Source organism: Lissotriton helveticus, chromosome 2_2, assembly GCF_964261635.1.
Source record: "Lissotriton helveticus chromosome 2_2, aLisHel1.1, whole genome shotgun sequence".
Taxonomy (NCBI): domain Eukaryota; kingdom Metazoa; phylum Chordata; class Amphibia; order Caudata; family Salamandridae; genus Lissotriton; species Lissotriton helveticus.
In genome coordinates, this window is record NC_136060.1 from 132,863,920 (window position 1) to 132,882,656 (window position 18,737).

The 18,737-nt window shown below is 50.0% G+C and overlaps 1 protein-coding gene across 4 annotated transcripts in view; it reads right to left on the minus strand.

Annotated features, from left to right (window-relative positions):
• The window catches only part of DCUN1D4 (defective in cullin neddylation 1 domain containing 4), a 549,716-nt gene that overhangs the window by 69,354 nt on the left and 461,625 nt on the right, over positions 1 to 18,737 (minus strand). The window contains exon 10 of one of the 4 annotated variants that reach the window (XM_078678203.1): positions 14,988 to 15,131. The exons of the other annotated variants lie outside the window; for them this stretch is intronic. Coding sequence (XP_078534329.1) covers positions 15,003 to 15,131 — 129 coding nt within the window. The 3' untranslated portion in view covers positions 14,988 to 15,002. Of the gene's footprint in view, positions 1 to 14,987; positions 15,132 to 18,737 lie in introns of those variants that run through there. 4 annotated transcript variants of the gene reach the window in all.

Sequence of the window (18,737 nt, forward strand, 5' to 3'; positions counted from 1 at the left end):
AATTGGAGAGATAGGTCCCCCCCTGTTTTTGTAAATAATACGCAGTTGTCATATTGTCTGTTCGAATAAGGAAAACTTTGTGCTGTAGGTGAGTTAGGAAGGCTTTGTTCGCAAGATGAACAGCTTGCAGCTCTAGGTGATTGATATGGAGATTATTGTGTTTGAAATTATAGATGGCCCCTAGAAACACTTGAGTTTCTGAGCTGCCTGTAGATGAGATTTTTGTAGGTTGACGGTGAACCCTAGTTGATGTAGTAAATCTACAGTCTTTTTAGTGTTTTGTTTGCAAAGGGTGAATGTTTTTGCTTTGATTAGCCAGTTGTCTAGATAAGGAAAGACATGAATGCTTTCTTTGCACAGATGTGCTACCAGAACTGCTTAACATTTTGTGAATACCTTTGGTGCCGTAGTGATCCCAAAGGCAAGAACTTTGAACTGATGTTTTCCCTGAAATAGAAATCTGAGGGATTTTCTGTGAGCAGGAAGAATTGGTATATTGAAATAGGCGTTCTTAAGATCTAAGGTTACCATGAAGTCTCTTTTTTGTAGTAAACGGAGGATCTCTTGAAGAGTGCCCATGTGGAAATGTTCTGATATTATATAATAATCTAGTGGTCTGAGATTTCGAATGGGCCTGAGGGATACATCTTTTGGGGAATAAGGAAGTATAGTGAATATGACCCTGTCCCGTGAAATTGTGGTGGAGCTGGTTCTATTGCTCCTTTTTGCAACAGAGCTGTTATTTCTTGCTGCAGAAGGATTTGATGTTGCACGGATAGTTTGTATTTGCAAAGTGGAATATTTGGAGGAGTTGTTATAAGCTCCAGACAATAACCATGTTGGATAATGACTAAGACCAATGGGTCTGTTGTAATTGAATTTACATTTTTTAGAAATTGTAGAAGACCACCCCCAACAAATGTTTGGTGCTTTTGGGGGGAAAGGTAAAGGAGTAATTGTTTAGTATTGGTATTTGAGGACTTGGTATTGTTTCCTCTGCCTCTTCCTTTACAATTGTTACTTCCGTGAGAACCTCTACAGAAGGTTTTTGTTGTTGAGGTTTGTCCCTGACTTTTTATATTGTGGACCAGTGGTATCTGTGGAAGCTGTCCTTGCCCCTAGCTTGAAATTGGGCCTATGAAGTGAACCTCTGTAGGTGTTAGTTTTGAGAGATCCCATTGATTTAGCTACCTCAGTGTCCTTTTTCATTTTCTGAAGGGCTGTGTCCACTTAAGGGCTGAAGAGATGTTCCTTATCAAATGGGAGATGTAACATGGTCTGTTGTACTTCAGGTTTGAACCAGATACCTTTAACCATGCATGTCTTCTTATTGGGAAACTGGTATTTATACTTCTAGCAGCTGTGTCGGCTGCATCTAGTGCACACCTAATGGAATTGTTAGTGATAAATTTGCCTTCGTTGACTATCTCTTGACCTCTTTTTCGAGACTCCTCAGGTAGGTATTGGAGAAGCCCCTTCATTTCATCCCAGTGGGCCCAGTCATATCTTGCTAGTAACGCTGGACTATTGGCTATACGTCAATGAGTAGCTGCTTGTGCCGCAACTCTTTTACCAAAGGCATCTATAAGTTTGGACTCCTTTTCTGGTGGTGGAGCTTCTCCAGTTGTTTGGGAGTTAGCTCTTTTCCTAGCATTGGATACTTCTAAAGAGTCAGGGGTTAGTGGACCTCTAATAAAAATTGGATTCGATGGTGGTGGTTTGTATTTCTTATCAATGCAAGGTGTAATTATTCTTGCTTTGACAGACTGTTTAAAAAGGTCATCTGCATAAAGTGTCTTGAGAAGTGGTTAATAAGTGTGCCCCTCTTTGTGCAGTAGACAAATTCTCAAAGAGGAAATCCTCCTCTATTGAGTCTTTATTTAAAGGTACCAGCAGAAAAGTGGCTGTTCTAACGCGGAGATCCTGATAAGCCGATGCATCATCAGGTGGTGATGGACGGCTGGGATATAAATCAGGATCAGTGTCAACACGAGGGTTGATATTATAATGTTTAAGGATCCCATGGTTGTGTGTCATCTGGGAAGTCCTGATTAACATCTACTGTTGACTGAGGAGACATGTTACCCGATTCATATACATGTGGTGTGCGAGTTGGTGGAGTGGGCGGTGGAGATGTTGATTGTGGTACACGTGAAGTAGGAATGGGATATAGAGGCCCCTGCTGTATGCCGAGCCGAATGAAGAGGCTTCAGAGTCATGTTGGCGGTGCGCGCCATGGCTTATGTGCAGTGGCGGCCCCTGAGCAGTTCTTTCGGTTGAAACAGAGGATTTGATTTTTAGAGTAGGGGTAGAAGTACTCACGGTACGTTGTTTCAGTGCTGGCTGAAAAGTGGCCGAGTTCTGTTCTGACTGAGACTCTGAGTCAAGTATGGAAAGTTATTCCTCTTGTGCTACTGAAGCCTCTTCTTCTTCATCTTGTTGACCGAAGATGTTGGGGACATCGTCCATTTGCTTGCGCTGCATTTCTTGTCGTCTAGAACTTTGATCTCGAAGAGACTTAGACCGGATTGATTTACAGGACTCACATGTGTCTTCTTGAGTTCAGGCGAGAGACATAAGTTGCAGATGGGATGTTGGTCTGTGTGAGGGTATTTGAATTGTCACTTCGGACAGATACGCAACAGAGTGTGTTCTGTTAGCATGTCATTCTCGATTTTGTTTGAAATGGACAAATGCTGCCTGGCCGGGGGTGGCCCGTAGGCCAAGGGAACTAGTCGAAAACCCGCTACGAAAGTTTAAGTACGAGAGGTAATCCGATACTGATTGAAACATTGCCATCAAGAGATATAACAGACCGAAGAGACTTAAACTGGAGTGCAAGATACTACGAACCCGTTGGTGGAAAAAAAACAATCTGAAGATGGCGTCGATGACCATGCGCAGTATTCCTAAGAGGAGGAGTCACACAGCCTCGGGACTCGAAGAAAACGTCTTGGAACAAAAACGTATAATCATCCTAGCCCAACACTAGGTGGCAGATTTATGCAAAGTATATGTAACGACAGCACACATGCCTCGAACATATACATGTAAAGAAACTATTTAATGCCGTTGTTGTATCTGGAATGTACGAGAAAAACTTGATAACACAATACCACATTGCAAACATACCCATAAAAAATTCTAGGTAAATAATGGGACACAGTTGTCACCCAAGAAGGAATATCTGCTTCAATGCACTACCTTCATGACCCTCTACCCTCTTTCTCTACGTGATTCACAATAGTAGATGTAGTTCAATACGCAAGAAGGTTTTAAGAAAATCCAATATAGTGAGTGGCTTTGCTAAATCTAAACCCACATTTACTGAATTTGCATTAGGATTTCATCGGTGTAACAAGTCAAAATTGAACCCATCTTCCCCTTTAAAGCTCTATGAGTGATTAACATTGCTTGAAAATCTAATAACTACCCAGGTTCACCTACAATTAATTTATATACATCTCAGGCATTTTAGAGTGCCAGAGTGGACAGAACCTGACGGATGTAAATGTCAATACACTTTTAACCATATGAGCACTCCAACATGAGTAGCATTATCACTGTGCAGGTGCCATGAATCCACCTAATGTTCTGCCTGAGCATGTATACCAACAATAAAAGCTGCAAAAGAGACTGTATGTAAGGTTTATTCATACGTTTTGTAGATCTGGTACAATTAACCTTTACCAATCACAGTCACATATCAAAATCAGAGGTGGTGTTTTCTTGTGCGTTGCATGAAATTACAAAATCCCTGAATCAGATGGAAGCTTAGATCCTTATTTGACAGACAAGTAATTTCTACACTTCCAGTAGAGCATTTGATTTTAGGGTTGGGTCATGTTTGCGTCAAAAGAGGGTGGGTATAAGGGATTTGAATGTCCTTTTCTGTCATGCAACTTGGCTAACAGTGGCAGGCATATTCTTGCCAAGTTTTGACATAAAGGTCTAGGACAGCATGTTTTGAAAACATGACTTTTAGAGTCATTGAGTGGGGTGACTGCTCTGAAAGCCTTGAATTTCAAGGCTGCTGATGTACGAGTTACTTACCTTCGGTAACGATGTATCTGTTAAAGATGATTCTAGCCGCAGATTCCTTCACGTAGAATTATCCCCAGGCGTGAGATTGGATCCGGAAACTTTTCTGCCACAGCATCCCGGCGGACCGGGGGCGCGGCGTCATCACGCGACTCCGTCCAGGCATCGTCCGCATATGTGACGTCAGCGAGGTCACAGAAGACCCGCCCCGGTGCGCCTACGTCAGTTTTCTTCGGAGAACTTTTCCGCACCACAACGCGGAACCAGCAGATAAAAAACTGTGGAAGCATGGGAACAGTGTGCGAAGAGCAGAAAAATTGGAAAGAAGCGGTGGCTAACAACACCACCCAGAGCAGTGACAACACCGCAGAACCCAAAGGCAGGGAAAGAAGAAAGAACAACAGAGCCCTGCGGAGCCACCCTACCAGCACGTAGACAGCCTCCCACCCATGTGCCCCAGAGGCAAGGAACATGTGTAAAAGTCATGCCACATGTAGGAAACCTACCACCCCCACCCTGAACAAGGAAGGGGGCCAGTCCGAAGACAGACAGGGACAACAAACCTCCAAGCCACCCCAACATAGAGGGCAACCACCCACAAGGGACAAGGGCAAGACATGGCCAGATGACCCTTAATCAGAGGAAAGCAATGGAAGGAAGGGAGGGGAGGGGAGGACAAGGATAGAAAGTAATCCCCCCCAAACCTGGAGTAGCCAGAGCAGCAGGGCACCAGGGCACCGGAACCCTATCCTCCACCGAACCAAAGGAGGAATGAACCGCCCCTAGACGGAGCCACCCGTCAAGAACAAAGAAGGCACTCACAGGAGACACAGCCCCCCACCGGGAGGAGAGTACCGAAGACCAAACCAAGGGTCCTCGCAGAATAGGGGAGGAAGGGCAGGCCGTGAAGGAATCTGCGGCTAGAATCGTCTCTACCAGATACATCGTTACCGAAGGTAAGTAACTCGTGCATCTGATAGAAACTACTAGCCGCAGATTCTTTCACGTAGAATAGATACCTTCGCAATACCCCTGGGGACGAAGGGTCTGCAAAAGGACCCCACCAGCCAATACAGAACATAGGGCCCCACAGGGAACCAGATCATTGGACCAGGAAGAACCTCGTCCCTGCCAGGCAATGGGAACCCCCACAAGCAGAACCCCACCGACCCCAAGATGATGTAGGAGGAGAAGAAGGCTGAAGAGGCCCGTGCACTCACAGCAGAGGAACCAAGGGCAAGGTCGGAGAGGGCGAGGCACCCCACTCCCCCAGAAGGCAACATGGCTTCCGCCCAATGCCTAGAGAGGAAGAAGAAGCCTAGAGGACCACAGGAAATGAGGGAAAAGAAGGCAAACCCACTCCAGATGGAGAGCCACCTGCCAGCCAGAACAGCGCTGGCAGTCAAAGCCGCCAGAGGCAAGTAGAACAGCCCGAGGCCCTAGGAAGGCCGAGTAGGCGTGCCTGGCAAGGGAGAACACAGGACCATCCCAGACCTCAGGACAGGAGCAGGAAGAGGAGGAGATGCCCGGGCACACCACTAAGAGTGGCCGCGCACACGACCTCAAGAAGCAAAAGCAACCTACATAAACGCCATGGAAAACAGGCACCCGAAGGTGCCCAGAACCCACTAGCAGAGCGCAAGCCATATGACAGCTACCACTACCCCACATGGGGTACGTTAATTCCCAAGATATGGGAACCCTCTTTGGAAGAACTTCCGCAGCAGAGGAAAAATAAAATAGCCATGGGGAAAAAAAACACCCCAGCGGAAGGCTTGACAAACAGCCCAAGCAAAGCAGATGGCCTAATCTCAGGGCCAAGTCTGTGCAACAACTCTGGCAGAACACACACACATAATCAACAAAAGGGCCATCCAGCAGCCAACAATGCCAAAGTCCCAAGGAAGGACGCAAATGGCAGAAAACACACTCCACAGCCAGAACAACCGTCCTAAGAAGGCCCAGAATCAGCCCAATTCAGGAGTCACTGAGGAGGGGACGGAGGAGGATATGGAAGAGGAGGAGGAGGAGGAGGAGGAGGACTGGGCCCTGCCAAGAGCCTTTGTATGGCGGAGTCGGCCGGGGCATGGAACAACAGGCTGCCATCAAACAGAAGGTCGATGAGTCGTTCCCGAATAGTCTCAGGGAATATTCTGTCCCGAACAGCCGCAGTCGGCAGTAGGAGTTCCTTTAGGGCGGTGACGTGGGGAGGCGGAGGGGCAGGGTGGGGGGTAGTAATGTATGGATTACGGAGTTTAACAGGTAAGTAAACATATAAATACATAAAATGAATTTCGTTGCGTCCACTGCATTGCATTTGGTGATGCAGTGCGCGCAACGAAATTCGTTGCGTGCACTATGTTCGCTGGTCGAGGCAAACATGTTGCGCCCCCAAGAGACCAGCCAGCGGGCCTGCCGGGACGGCGGAGTCAACAGTGGCGGCAGGGAGGGAAAAGCAGTCCGCAGGCCGAGGGGTGAAGGGAAAGACACGTCGGGACACGCGGCCCTGGGAGGTGCCAGTGCAGAAGATGCTGAGGCACCGGGTCCCCTGAGGCAGGACGCCTCCAAGCCCCCATCAAGGAAGGAAGTAGCGAACCTTCAAAGGGAAGTAAGATTTCCCTCCCACCAGAGCCCTGGTGGAGGACCTCCAAGAGATGGTCCGCCGGAAAGTGAGCCACCAGTTCACCCATGCGCAGGATGCGCACAGCTGTCGACACCGACGGCCGCACCCGCCTCTGTAGGGCCCCACGGTGGAGAAAGCTGCTCCTCCGTGGGTGACGGCTGCAAACTAAGGCGGCCGTCCCCGTGGCCAAGTGGGACGGGCAAGGGCCAGACCTGGAAGTCAGCAGGAGCCGAAGAATGAGGGACCTGCCGCTCTTCTGACGAACACCTCGGCCCTTCGACGCCGGTGAAAAATACGCCACGCGGCGGCCAGTCTCCGGGGACACCAATATACAGCCTGCCTCCGGAGAAGAGGGAGCGTCCGAAGACGAATCCGCGGTACGACACCTGCACGAAGCCGTAGAGTCCGCCGCCTGAGGCAGGACATTGGCACCATCCGTCGTCACCGGACAAGGTTCCTCCAAGTCACCCCGCACCGGAGACCGGAGTGGAGCTGGAGCCGAACCAACCCGGGGCGGAACCGGATTGAGGCCGACCTGAACCCCGCCGAGGCAGCCACCTGCATGGGGGAACGAGACAGGCCCCAGGAGTGACACGAAGCCCTCTGCCAGCCACGGCCCAGAATGAGGCGGAGATCGCCCGGCAACCCATGTGGAGGTGCCAGAGACGATTCAGCCTCCGACTCGCCCTCTGACAAGGCAGCCGCCTGTGGGAAGGGACGAGAGGGGCCTGGAGAAGGGCGAGGGGTCCCCACCCTGCCTCGACCCGGAGCGGGACGAAGAGGGTCCACCGACCCCTGTGACTCCGCACGGTCCAGCCGCTGCCGGCACCGCAGCTGTGTCACATCGGCCTTAGACAGGACCACCTTGTCAAAGGACCGAGAGGGACTCGGGATGCGACTCGAGCCCAGGCGACCTCCTGCGACACCACAGGACTCCCGTGGGAGTTTGCGGCGCGGCAGAAACACTGCGGCCTAAAGGAGGTGCACCGGAGGAGCCGCACCTCAACAGCACCACATCATCCAAGCCTGGATCCGAACCAGTCGGCACCGGAGGCGCCGCTGAGGGCCCTGAGCAAGGTAAGGGATCCGCCAATGCCCCAGAAGGGGAAGGAGGAGGCGCCAGCGAGGCCTGCAAAGCCGCCGCGTATGTCTCCATCTGGACTCTCGATGCCCCAACCCGTGGAGAGTCCACGCCCCCAGCAGGCCGGAAACCAGCCCCGGGGACAAACTGCGACACTTACCCACCCTTCTGGAAGAGGTGATAGCTAACAGGAAAACCGTCTTGAGAGTGAGAAGACGCAAGGGACAGCTATGAAGGGGCTCGAAGGGAGCACACATCAGATATGTTAAGAGAAGATTTAAGTCCCATTGAGGCATAATAAACGGCACAGAAGGAAACATGTGAGTAACACCTTTTAAGAAACGGTAAACAACCAGAGACTTAAAAAGAGAAGGCTGATCTGGAAGCCGTAAAAAGGCGGAGATGGCCAAGAGATAACCTTTGATAGTGCCCAGAGCACTTTGTGGGCCAAAGAAAGAAGGAACAGAAGTACTTCAGAAAGAGGGGCAGAAAGGGGATCCACAGACTTAGCTGTTCACCATGCCACAAATTTGTTCCACCTGCAGGCGTATACCGTTTTAGTGGAGGGACGCCTGGCTGCCAAAATTATATCACAGACCTGAGGAGGAAGATCGAAAGCTGTTAACTGTCGCTGCTCAATCTCCACGCATGGGGGTGGAGGCTGGACAGGTTCGGGTGGAGGACTGTCCCCCTGCTACTGCGACAGAAGATCCTCCCGAAGAGGCAGTCGGATTGGGGGATCAATCGCCATGCTGAGTAGCTCGGGATACCAGAATCTTCGTGCCCAATCCGGAACCACAAGAATGACTTTGGCCCGGTCGCGCCTGATCTTCTTCAGCACTCTGGGCAGAAGTAGTATAGGCGGAAAAGCGTACAACAGAGCGCAGCTCCACTCGCGACGGAAAGTGTCGCCGAGCGTGTGCCGCCTTGGAAATTCCAACGCGCAGAACTAACGACATTGCGCGGTCTCTTAGGTGGCGAATAGATCTAACCAAGGCTCTCGCCACTGCTGAAAGAGACCTTGCGCCACATCTGAGTTTAGACGCCATTCGTGATCCATCAAGCACCGGAGGCTAAGTTCGTCCGTCCTGGCGTTCAGAGAACCTGCCACGTGTTGAACCACCAAGGTAATGCCTTGATGTTCCAGCCATGTCCAGAGGCGCAGAGCCTCCTGACATAGGGTCCACGACCCCACCCCGGCCTGTTTGTTGCAATACCACGATAGTGTTGTTCGTGAACCCTGCACTACACTTCCCCGGACAGAGGGAAGGAATGTCTTCAGTGCAAGACTGATCACCCGAAGCTCCAAAGGGTTTATATGGAGCCGGGACTCCGCAGGAGACCAGAGGCCTCTGTTCTCCGCCTCTCCCAAGAGGCCGCCCCTTTCCAGGAGGGACGCATCCGTCACCACTGTGTGCTCCGGTTGTGCCACATCAGAGTTCAGACGCCATTCGTGATCCATCAAGCACCGATGCACAAGTTACTTACCTTCGGTAACGATAGATCTGTATGAAACAGTAGTTAGTGTTAGATTCCTCCCCTAGAATATCCCCAGGCGTCAGACTGGATCCGGAAAGTTTTGCGTAGCAGTACCCCTGCGTGTCGGTAGGCGTCGTCTGCGGCTACGCATCAGTCGTTGGCGTGGGATGACGTCGGAGTACTTAGACACCGCCTTCGCGTGCTGATGTCCGTTCTTATACACAGCCTTTCCGCTCTGCGCCACGCCGCAGAGCATGATAAAAACCGACACTTGTGCCATGAAACTAGGGCCCTCAAAGGGAAGAACCTTAACCCTAGATATCGGTTCGCAGAATGGGAAGGATGGGTGGCCGGTAAGGAGCCTAACACTAACTACTGTTTCTTACAGATATATCGTTACCGAAGGTAAGTAACTTGTGCATCTGAAAGAAACAGGTTAGTGCTAGATTCCTTTCCTTAGAATAGATACCCCAGCAATACCAACCCCGGGGGTGGGTCTGCGAACCAATGATCACACCAGAAAGTCCTGGAGAACAGAACGGCCGAAAAAGCCATCTCTCCGGACTTGGCTGTCCAGGCAGTAGTGTCTAGCGAACGTGTGCAGCGAGGCCCACGTAGCTGCCCGACAGATGTCCTGCAATGGGACTCCCCGACCCAGGGCAGTAGTCGCCGCGGCCCGAGTGGAATGGGCACGCAGCCCCACAGGAGGCTCCTTTTGAGCCAGTGAATAACAAGCCTTTATGCCCAAAACGGCCCATCGAGAAATGGTTCGTTTGTGCACCGCCCGTCCCTTCTTAGCGCCCACGTAACCAACAAAGAGCTGGTCGTCCACCCAGAAACGCGTGTGGGGTCAAGATAGAATGAGAGCGCACGTTTTGGGTCTAATGACAGAACCAACTTTATGGGCTAAGGTGCTCACTAATGTTTTTAACTCAGCTGGTACCAATGGTTTTCCCCCTTCATGGTCTACATCAACCATAATACCGGTGTTTAAAAAAGGCTCGAGATGTGACCCCTCCTGCTACAGACCGATCTCCTTAATCGACTCTGCCGTCAAAATCTTGGGCAGAGTGATTCTTTCAAAACTGGAGGATTGTCTGAAAGACGGAGGGGTTCTCTCTAACCTTCAATATGGTTTCCGTGCTAAAAGAGGTACATTAGATCAATGCCTCAACTTGCAAATGCTTATTAGCAAGTATACCCAGGCGAAAGAAGGCATGCTCTACATGGGGTTTATGGACTTATCATCAGCCTTCGATCTGGTTAATAGGGGGAAACTGTGGGCAATTCTGAAAAACTTGGGAATTGACCCTTGTTTAGTGAATTTCTTGGATACTCTCCACCAAGGACTGAAGGCCAACATTCGTGTAAACAGGGAAGGAGGATGCACCCGTTATTTCGACTCTAAGCGGGGCGTAAGGCAAGGGTGCATCTTGGCGCCTTTGCTTTTCACACTTTATATAAATTCCATTGACAAACATTTGATAAAAGCCACTCAGGATATTCCGCTTGTGGGAAACTCTGCAGTCCCGGTCCTGCTCTATGCCAACGACGCGGTATTGTTGGCACGTACAGGACAGGGGCTGCAGAGACTTTTAGACTCCTTTGGTGGCTTCATGGAATCGTTAGATCTGAGTGTGAACAGTAAAAAGTCCCACGTCATGGTGGTTGGAAAGCGCCCAAAAACATATAGAATACTGTCTTTCTCTTGCAATGGTGTTGCCCTGTCAATTGTCCCCGTGTTTACGTACCTTGGTGTAATTTTTGATCTAAAGGGAAGCTGGGCCCCCCAAATTAATGCTAAATGCCTTGCAGTTGCCAGATCATCATCTGCTTTAATGGACTTTGTTAAGCGGTTAGGATCCAGGCCTATGGAGGCACTCTTATCCATCTATAAATCAAAATGTATATCTATTGCACTGTATGGGGCTTCATTATGGGGATATTTGCAACAGGAAAAACTGCAAAAAATCGAGAATAATTTTTTAAGGAATCTCTTAGCAGTTCCCCAATCAACGCCTGTCTATACTATTCATACCGAGTTGGGACTGAGCTTCATCTCGGACCTTATTCACTTAGCCCCTATAGCGTGTTGGGTTAAGACATGGACCAACAAGGAGATCTCACTGAACCATGCCATCCTAAAAGATGTAATGGCACTTGATAATGTAAATAAAATACCCTGGCTATGCTATATAAGAGATGTCTTTGCCAAACTGGGACGACCAGAGCTTTTTCATTCCCCGCACTTGTTGCAAAAAAATGATTGGAAGTGGGTGAAGACAAACTTTTTGAGGATGGAAGAGCAAGAACGAGAACAGCTGGAAATGTGTAAACCCCTTGTGAGAGCAAATTATGTTCTGAAAACTACTTCACAAATAGAACCATACCTCAGAATTGTTTCCATCCCACAGCATTGACACCTCCTGATCAGATTTAGACTGAGCATTGTTCAATACACTTTGGGTATCTCTTGTGTGTGGGGGAAACCAGACCTTACACCTCCTTGTAGCTGTGATAGTGTCTCCCCCCAAAGCCTTTTGCACTTTATCATGTTTTGCCAGTACTTTTCGGATATAAGGAAGCGACATCTACTGCCTATACTTAGAGAAGCGGGATTCACACAGGTTAAACCAGCACTGATGTTCTTACAAATGTTAAGTTCACCGAGGGTGATGTTTGGGGTTGCAAGCTTTCTGGTGGCTGCTGTACGTAACAAGAATAGGAGGTATGCCCTTATGCAATTGGAGATCTGATTATACCCCTTTTTTTTCAACGTACAGTTTATATCCCTCCGTTAATGAATTATGAGATTTTTTATCTGTGGTTGACCGCATCACCAGCACTCGATTTTATGTCTTTTTATTATGTATAATACCGTATACCATGTAAGATTATATCTCTTTTTATGTATTTTTTATCAATATTGTGTGTAATATTATTGTGTGATCGCTTTTATGATTTTTATTAATCGAAATAAAGTGCTATTGACTTGACTTGGGTCCAGACGGTGGAGCCTCTCTTCCGCTTTCGAGGGATGCGGAGGCGGAAAGAAGGTGGGTAAGGTGATGGACTGCCTGATGTGGAAGGCTGCGACTACTTTGGGCAGGAAATAGGGACACGTTCTCAAGACAACTTTGTCCGGATGGACAGAGAGGAAAGGAGGTTGAGAAGATAGAGCCTGGAGCTCACTCACTCTCCTGGCAGAGGTGATGGCAACCAGGAATGCAGTCTTAAGAGTTAGACGACGAAGAGGGCAATTGTGAAGTAGCTCGAAAGGAGCGCACATCAAATATTCAGAACAAGGTTCAAGTCCCACTGAGGCATCACGAAAGGAACAGGAGAAAACATGTGAGTAATGCCCTTCAAGAATCTATTTACAACAGGGAACTTGAAAAGAGAAGGCTGATCAGGAAGCCTTAAGAAGGCTGAAATAGCTGAGAGGTAGCCTTTGATAGTGCCCAGAGCAGAGCCCTGCTGGGCAAGAGAAAGAAGAAAGAGGAGAACCTCTGAAAGGGGACAGAAAGGGGATCCACAGCCTTTGCCGTGCACCATGCCACAAATTTGTTCCACCTGCAGGCGTATACCGATTTTGCGGAGGGACGCCTGGCTGCCAGAATGACATCATAGACTTCAGGAGGCAACTGTCGCCGCTCAATCTCCACATATGGAGGTGGAGACTGGACAGGTTCGGGTGGAGGACCGTCCCCTGCTGCTGCGACAGGAGGTCCCCCTGAAGAGGCAGACGAATCGGGTTATCAACTGACATGCTGAGTAGCTTGGGATACCAGTACCTTCGTGCCCAGTCCGGAGCCACAAGGATGACTTGGGCCCGGTCGCGCCTGATCTTCTTCAGCACTTTGGGCAGAAGTGGTATAGGCGGAAAGGCGTACAACAGACCACAGCTCCACTCGCGACGAAAAGCGTCTCCGAGCGAGTGCCGCCTTGGAAATTCCAATGCGCAGAACTGATGACATTGCACGTTCTCTTCTGTGGCGAACAGATCTAACCAAGGCTCTCCCCACTGCTGAAAGAGACCTTGCGCCACGTCAGAGTTCAGACGCCATTCGTGATCCATCATGCACCGACGGCTGAGTTAGTCCGCCCTGGCGTTCAGGGAACCTGCCAGGTGTTGAACCACCAGGGACACGCCCTGTTGTTCCAGCCATTGCCAGAGGCGCAGAGCCTCCTGACAAAGGGTCCCCGACCCCACCCCGCCCTGTTTGCTGCAGTACCACATGGCGGTGGTGTTGTCCGTGAACACCTGCACTACACATCCCCGGACAGAGGGAAGGAAGGCTTTCAGTGCAAGCCGGATCGCCCGCAGCTCCAGAAGGTTGATGTGGAGCCGGGACTCCGCCGGAGACCAGAGGTCTCTGATCTCCGCCTCTCCCATGTTGCCCCCCCAACCCAGGAGGGACGCATCCGTCGCAACTACGTGCTCCGGTTGGAATAGGGAGAGGGATCTGCCTCTGACCCAATCGCGGTCCATGAGCCACCACTGCAACTGACTCGCAGTGCCCTCCGAGATCAGGACGTGGTCGGAAAGGTTGCAACGATGCTGGGCCCACTGAAACTTCAGGTCCCACTGCAGAGCCCCCCTGGCGTGATGCACCAGAAGGATACAGGAGGCCATCAGCCCCAGAAGCCGCAGCGTTAACCTGACCGAGACTCAGGATAAAGGCTGAAAGATCGGAATCAGAGCCTGAATATCCTGAATATCCCGAACCCGCTGTTTCATAGCATAAACCCGAAACTGCGCCGAATCCAGACCGCTCCGATGAAGAGGAGCTTCTCAGAGGGACACAGGTGTTACTTTGGCACATTGACGAAGAACCCCAGCAGGTGCAGGAGGTCGGCCGTAGTCTGGAGGTGGCTAACGACTGTCTGGGGCGAGCCCGCCTTCAACAACCAGTCATCGAGATAGGGGAAGACTGACACCCCTAATCTGCGCAGATGAGCTGCGACCACCGCCATCACTTTCGTGAACACCCCCGAGGGGCGCTGGTAAGGCCGAAAGGGAGCACGGTAAACTAAAAGTGCTCGTGGCCTACCGTGAACTGCAGGTAACGCCGGTGGGCCAGCAGGACGGGGATGTGAAAATATGCGTCCTGCAAGTCCAATGCTACCATCCAGTCTCCGGGGTCCAGGGCAGCCAAGACCTGCGCCAAAGTCAGCATCTTGAACTTCTCCTTCCGGAGGAATCCGTTGACGTTCCGCAGTTCCAAGATAGGGCGCAGGCCCCCTTTGCCCTTCTTGGGAACCAGAACGTAGTGGGAGTAACAACCACACCCTACTTCTGGCCAAGGAACGCGCTCGATGGCCCCCTTGGCCAAGAGTTACTAGGAAATAATACAGGGGTTCTGCCCAAATCACCCTCCCATACCTGAGCAAGGGACATCAAAAAGATGAAAAAGTAGAAACAGATAGTACTGAGGGATTAATTCAACATTTAATTTTTCACAAGATATAATTAATTATCCTGTTTTTATACAATTATTTATAACGAAGTCTCTATTCACAAATTATACAGACATATATACGTATCACAGGACGAAGTGGCGCACTGAAAAAAAGAGAATATAATTAATCATATCTCCAAAACACATACAATGCATGTACATATCACATAAACACTATATACACTACATATACATCAATGTAACCTAAATACAGATATGTACACTTCCCAAACTATTCACTCCTAATTTAGAGTGATATACAACTGAAAGGGAATCCACAAAACGCCTGAGATGTAAATTCTCTCAAACAAACTGTTTATGTCAAGGCGCATGAAATTAAACAAACAAATACAAAATTAAGGGGACTCCTTATCACAAAGATGTCGATGCAGTCGCGGTTGCGTTTCCGCCAGTTGTCTTTTATGGCTTCATCAGGACAAGGGTACTAAGAAAGTATTACAAAAACATAAAATATATACTAAGCCAGATTCATTATGCCAGTTCACTCTCACCCGTCTGTGAAAATGCAGCGCCAAAGAGGCCCAAGAAAAGAAGGCCAAGTGCTAGTCAAACCAAAATCCAGTCGAAGGAGTGAAAACAGAGTTGGAGAAAGTAACTAACCCCAAATTAACCATACCACAGTGTCTAGTGTTACACAAATGCACACCTAACAAAAAACTCAGAGTGGTTAAGTATACAAGCAAAAAAAGCACCAGAGAAAACCAAGCCAAACTACAAATATCACTAAAAATAAGGTACCTTAAGAGTTATTCTCACGGGGATGAAACAAATCTCATCAATAAAGGAGGAAACAATTGGCTTCCTGGTCTCGTGCACACTTCACGTGCCCCTACGGGAAAAAGAATATCCATACGGCAAGCTGCAACCTTCAAAGTCCACACACACAGCACGAACAACAATGCCACATACCTTATGTACAATTGCATGTGCCCACTTCAAAGTCCGCAGGCAAACTCCTCAGAACAAATGGAGAGACGGGAGGAAGGTGGAATCTCACGCTATCATAACTCCTAATGTCGGAAAAAGGGGAGAGACCAAACAAAACCACAGGAGGGACCACCATTAATCACAAGTAACCAAAAACACTAAAGGCACAAAAAAACAGGGTGAGGTTGCAACAACAGTTCATAAATACCTCCGTCTGTGATCTGAATGAATCAGTAATCCATTTAATGGCACCCACGGCATCAAACATCCGCGTTCTCGAGGCGAGAGCGCATACGTTCGAGGCTCATTAAAAAACGTGATGACATCACGCGTGCGACGTCAGTAGCAATCAGAAACAAAGATGGACAACTCACCAGAATATCAATACTACTCTAGCTACCAAAAGCACTAAAAATAAATGCTGGACTATCAGCGTAAACCCGACACTGCTGACCCCATGTTTCTCTTCCAAAAGAGCAACAAAACACTATACATATAATGCCAGAACCACAAAGGCACGGGGGAGGGACAAAGATAACTCCCACCGCAATTCTCCTACCAGGGTGAGCCAGAAGCGCCCACGGTATTACAAGAATCAAAAAAACAACAAAAAGCAAAAGATAGGATAAATTACGGAAAAAGGTTGGATAAATTTAAAGAAAGAAAGGGGGGGAAAAATCCGTCACCGCACCAGCATTAAATAAAAGTGAAAGGCACTGCAAAATCACATAAAGATTCACATTGTAATAACAGTAATAAAACAACAGGTAGAGAATACATCAGGGATAAATTACTCATACGACCATCTCAATATATATGTAATAAAGTATATATAAAGACCAGGCATTCCTGCAGACCCAGCGACTGTATTATACAAAGGGTTACAATAGTCATGTAAACTGTACAGAGCCATTTAAAGAGAGGACACAGGAACAAGACGACATCTTCAAAGAATACTACCCGCCAGATATATGTTTTCAGAGCTAAGTAGGCAACCTGCAAATTAGATTAATGCCCACAGTTCATCACGATCATTCAGTCCATTAGTGGTCGTGTGGTATCTCTAAATTAGCCTGGCCTCTGTCCTGTTCAATTTTGTTACTAAGTCTCCTCTGTTCTTGGCCGCAATAACATCTAGAACTGACCAAGTCGTGTCAACCTCACTATGACCAGCATCACTGTAGTGTTGTACGAGTGGGGCCCCACAAGTTTTACACCTAATACGTGACTTGAGTTGGCCAATCCGCATTTTAACTGGTTGAGTTGTCTGGCCTATATAGGCTAAATTACAGGGGCAGAGCACTACATACACAACGTTCTTAGTGTTGCAGTTGGAAAAAGTGCGCATTGTGTGCGTCCTGCAAGTATAATGCTACCATCCAGTCTCCGGGGTCCAGGGCAGCCAAGACTTGCGCCAAAGTCAGCATCTTGAACTTCCGGAGGAATCCGGTGACGTTCCGCAGGTCGAAGATAGGGCGCAGGCCCCCCTTTGCCCTTCTTGGGAACCAGAAAGTAGTGGGAGTAACAACTTCTGGCCAAGGAATGCGCTCAATGGACCCTTGGCCAAGAGGGCCGTAACTTCCTCTTGCAGAAGTTGCAAGTAATCCCCCAACATGCGGTGGTACTGCGGTGGCATGGCTGGAGGGGTCGCCTCGAAGGGGAGGGAGTAGCCCCTTCGGACGATTTGCAGCACCCACCTGTCCAATGTGATGGTGCGCCAGTGGAGGAGGTGATGGCGAACCCTGCCCCCCACTGGCGTGAAATGGGCCTGAAAGCTCAGACTAGGAAGGCTTTGAGGGGGATGCTGCGGGTGTTGATGTGGACTGGTCTCGCCGCTGTCCCTTGGCACCGCCACGGCGGTTACCACGTCTGCCACCGCGCTGGATGTTAGTCTGCAGCCCGTGGCTGGCAGGAAGTGAGGGGGCGCACCTTCCTTGGCCACGAAAGGAGCGCAAGGCAGAAGTTTGCTGGCGCTGGCCCGACAGGCCGAAGGACTTGGCCGTAGCCCTGGAGTCCTTGAAACGCTCATGCGCACTGTCTAACTGGTCGCCAAAGAGGCGACGGCCATCAAACGGCATGTCCATGAGTGTGTTCTGGACATCAGCGGAGAAGTTGGCGGACCTCAGCCAGGCGTGGCGGCGAACCGCCACCGTCGTGGAAATCGTCCTGCATACCGAGTCCGTGGTATCCAGCCCACATCGAATAGAGTACCGTGCTGCATCTCGCCCTTCCGTAAGGGCTTGAGCGAGTTTTGCCCGGGCCTCCTCCGGGTAGTCTGGCAGCACGTCCGCAACCGTGTCCCCCAGAGAGTGGGTGTAACGGCCCAAAAGGCAAGCAGTGTTGACCGACCGCAACCCCAAACTAAGTGAGGAGAACAGCTTCTTACCGAACTGGTCATACCTTTTGGATTCCCGATCAGGAGGGGCAGTCGGAAATGCGGTCTGGGAGTTAGAGGCCTGGATAACCAGGCTCTCGGGGTGGGGTGGGTGGACAGGAAGCTAGGGTCACCCGGGGCCGGGCGGTGTCGTCTGGCCACGTTCTGATCTACAGGGGGGGCCTGTAGCGGGCTTGGACCAGGTGCCCAACAGAACGTCAGTAAGGGCCTCATTACAGAGCAGTAGTGGCTCCGAAGAGGATGCCTGCGGTTTGAGGAGGTTAGTCCTCAGGGCCGCGACGGGGAGCTCAAGAGCCAAGGCCTTGGCCGCCCTCATCAACACCACACTGTAAGCAGCCCCCTCCTCCGTAGCCACAGTAGGAGGGGAGACAAATCCAGTGTGGGGCAAAGTGTCCAGACCACTGGCATCCCCTAGCTCAACTGCCCAGTCCTGATACGACTGGCATTCCCGTGTCAGAGGGTTCTCAGACCCCTCCCAATCCTCCTCGCCCCCCATCTCCTGATAGTCAGGTCCAAAGAATGCGGCCGGATCATAGAAGAATTGCTCTTCTCTCGGCGTCGAATGAGTTGTCGAGCGACGCCGGATCCGGATCGAGGGAGGGGGGGGACCGGGGCGACGACGTCGTCCGGGGACGGCATCGAGGGCGACACCCTGGGGGTTGGTGCCGGTGGAAGGGTCGTAAGGTCGACTAGCGGCGATCCGGATCC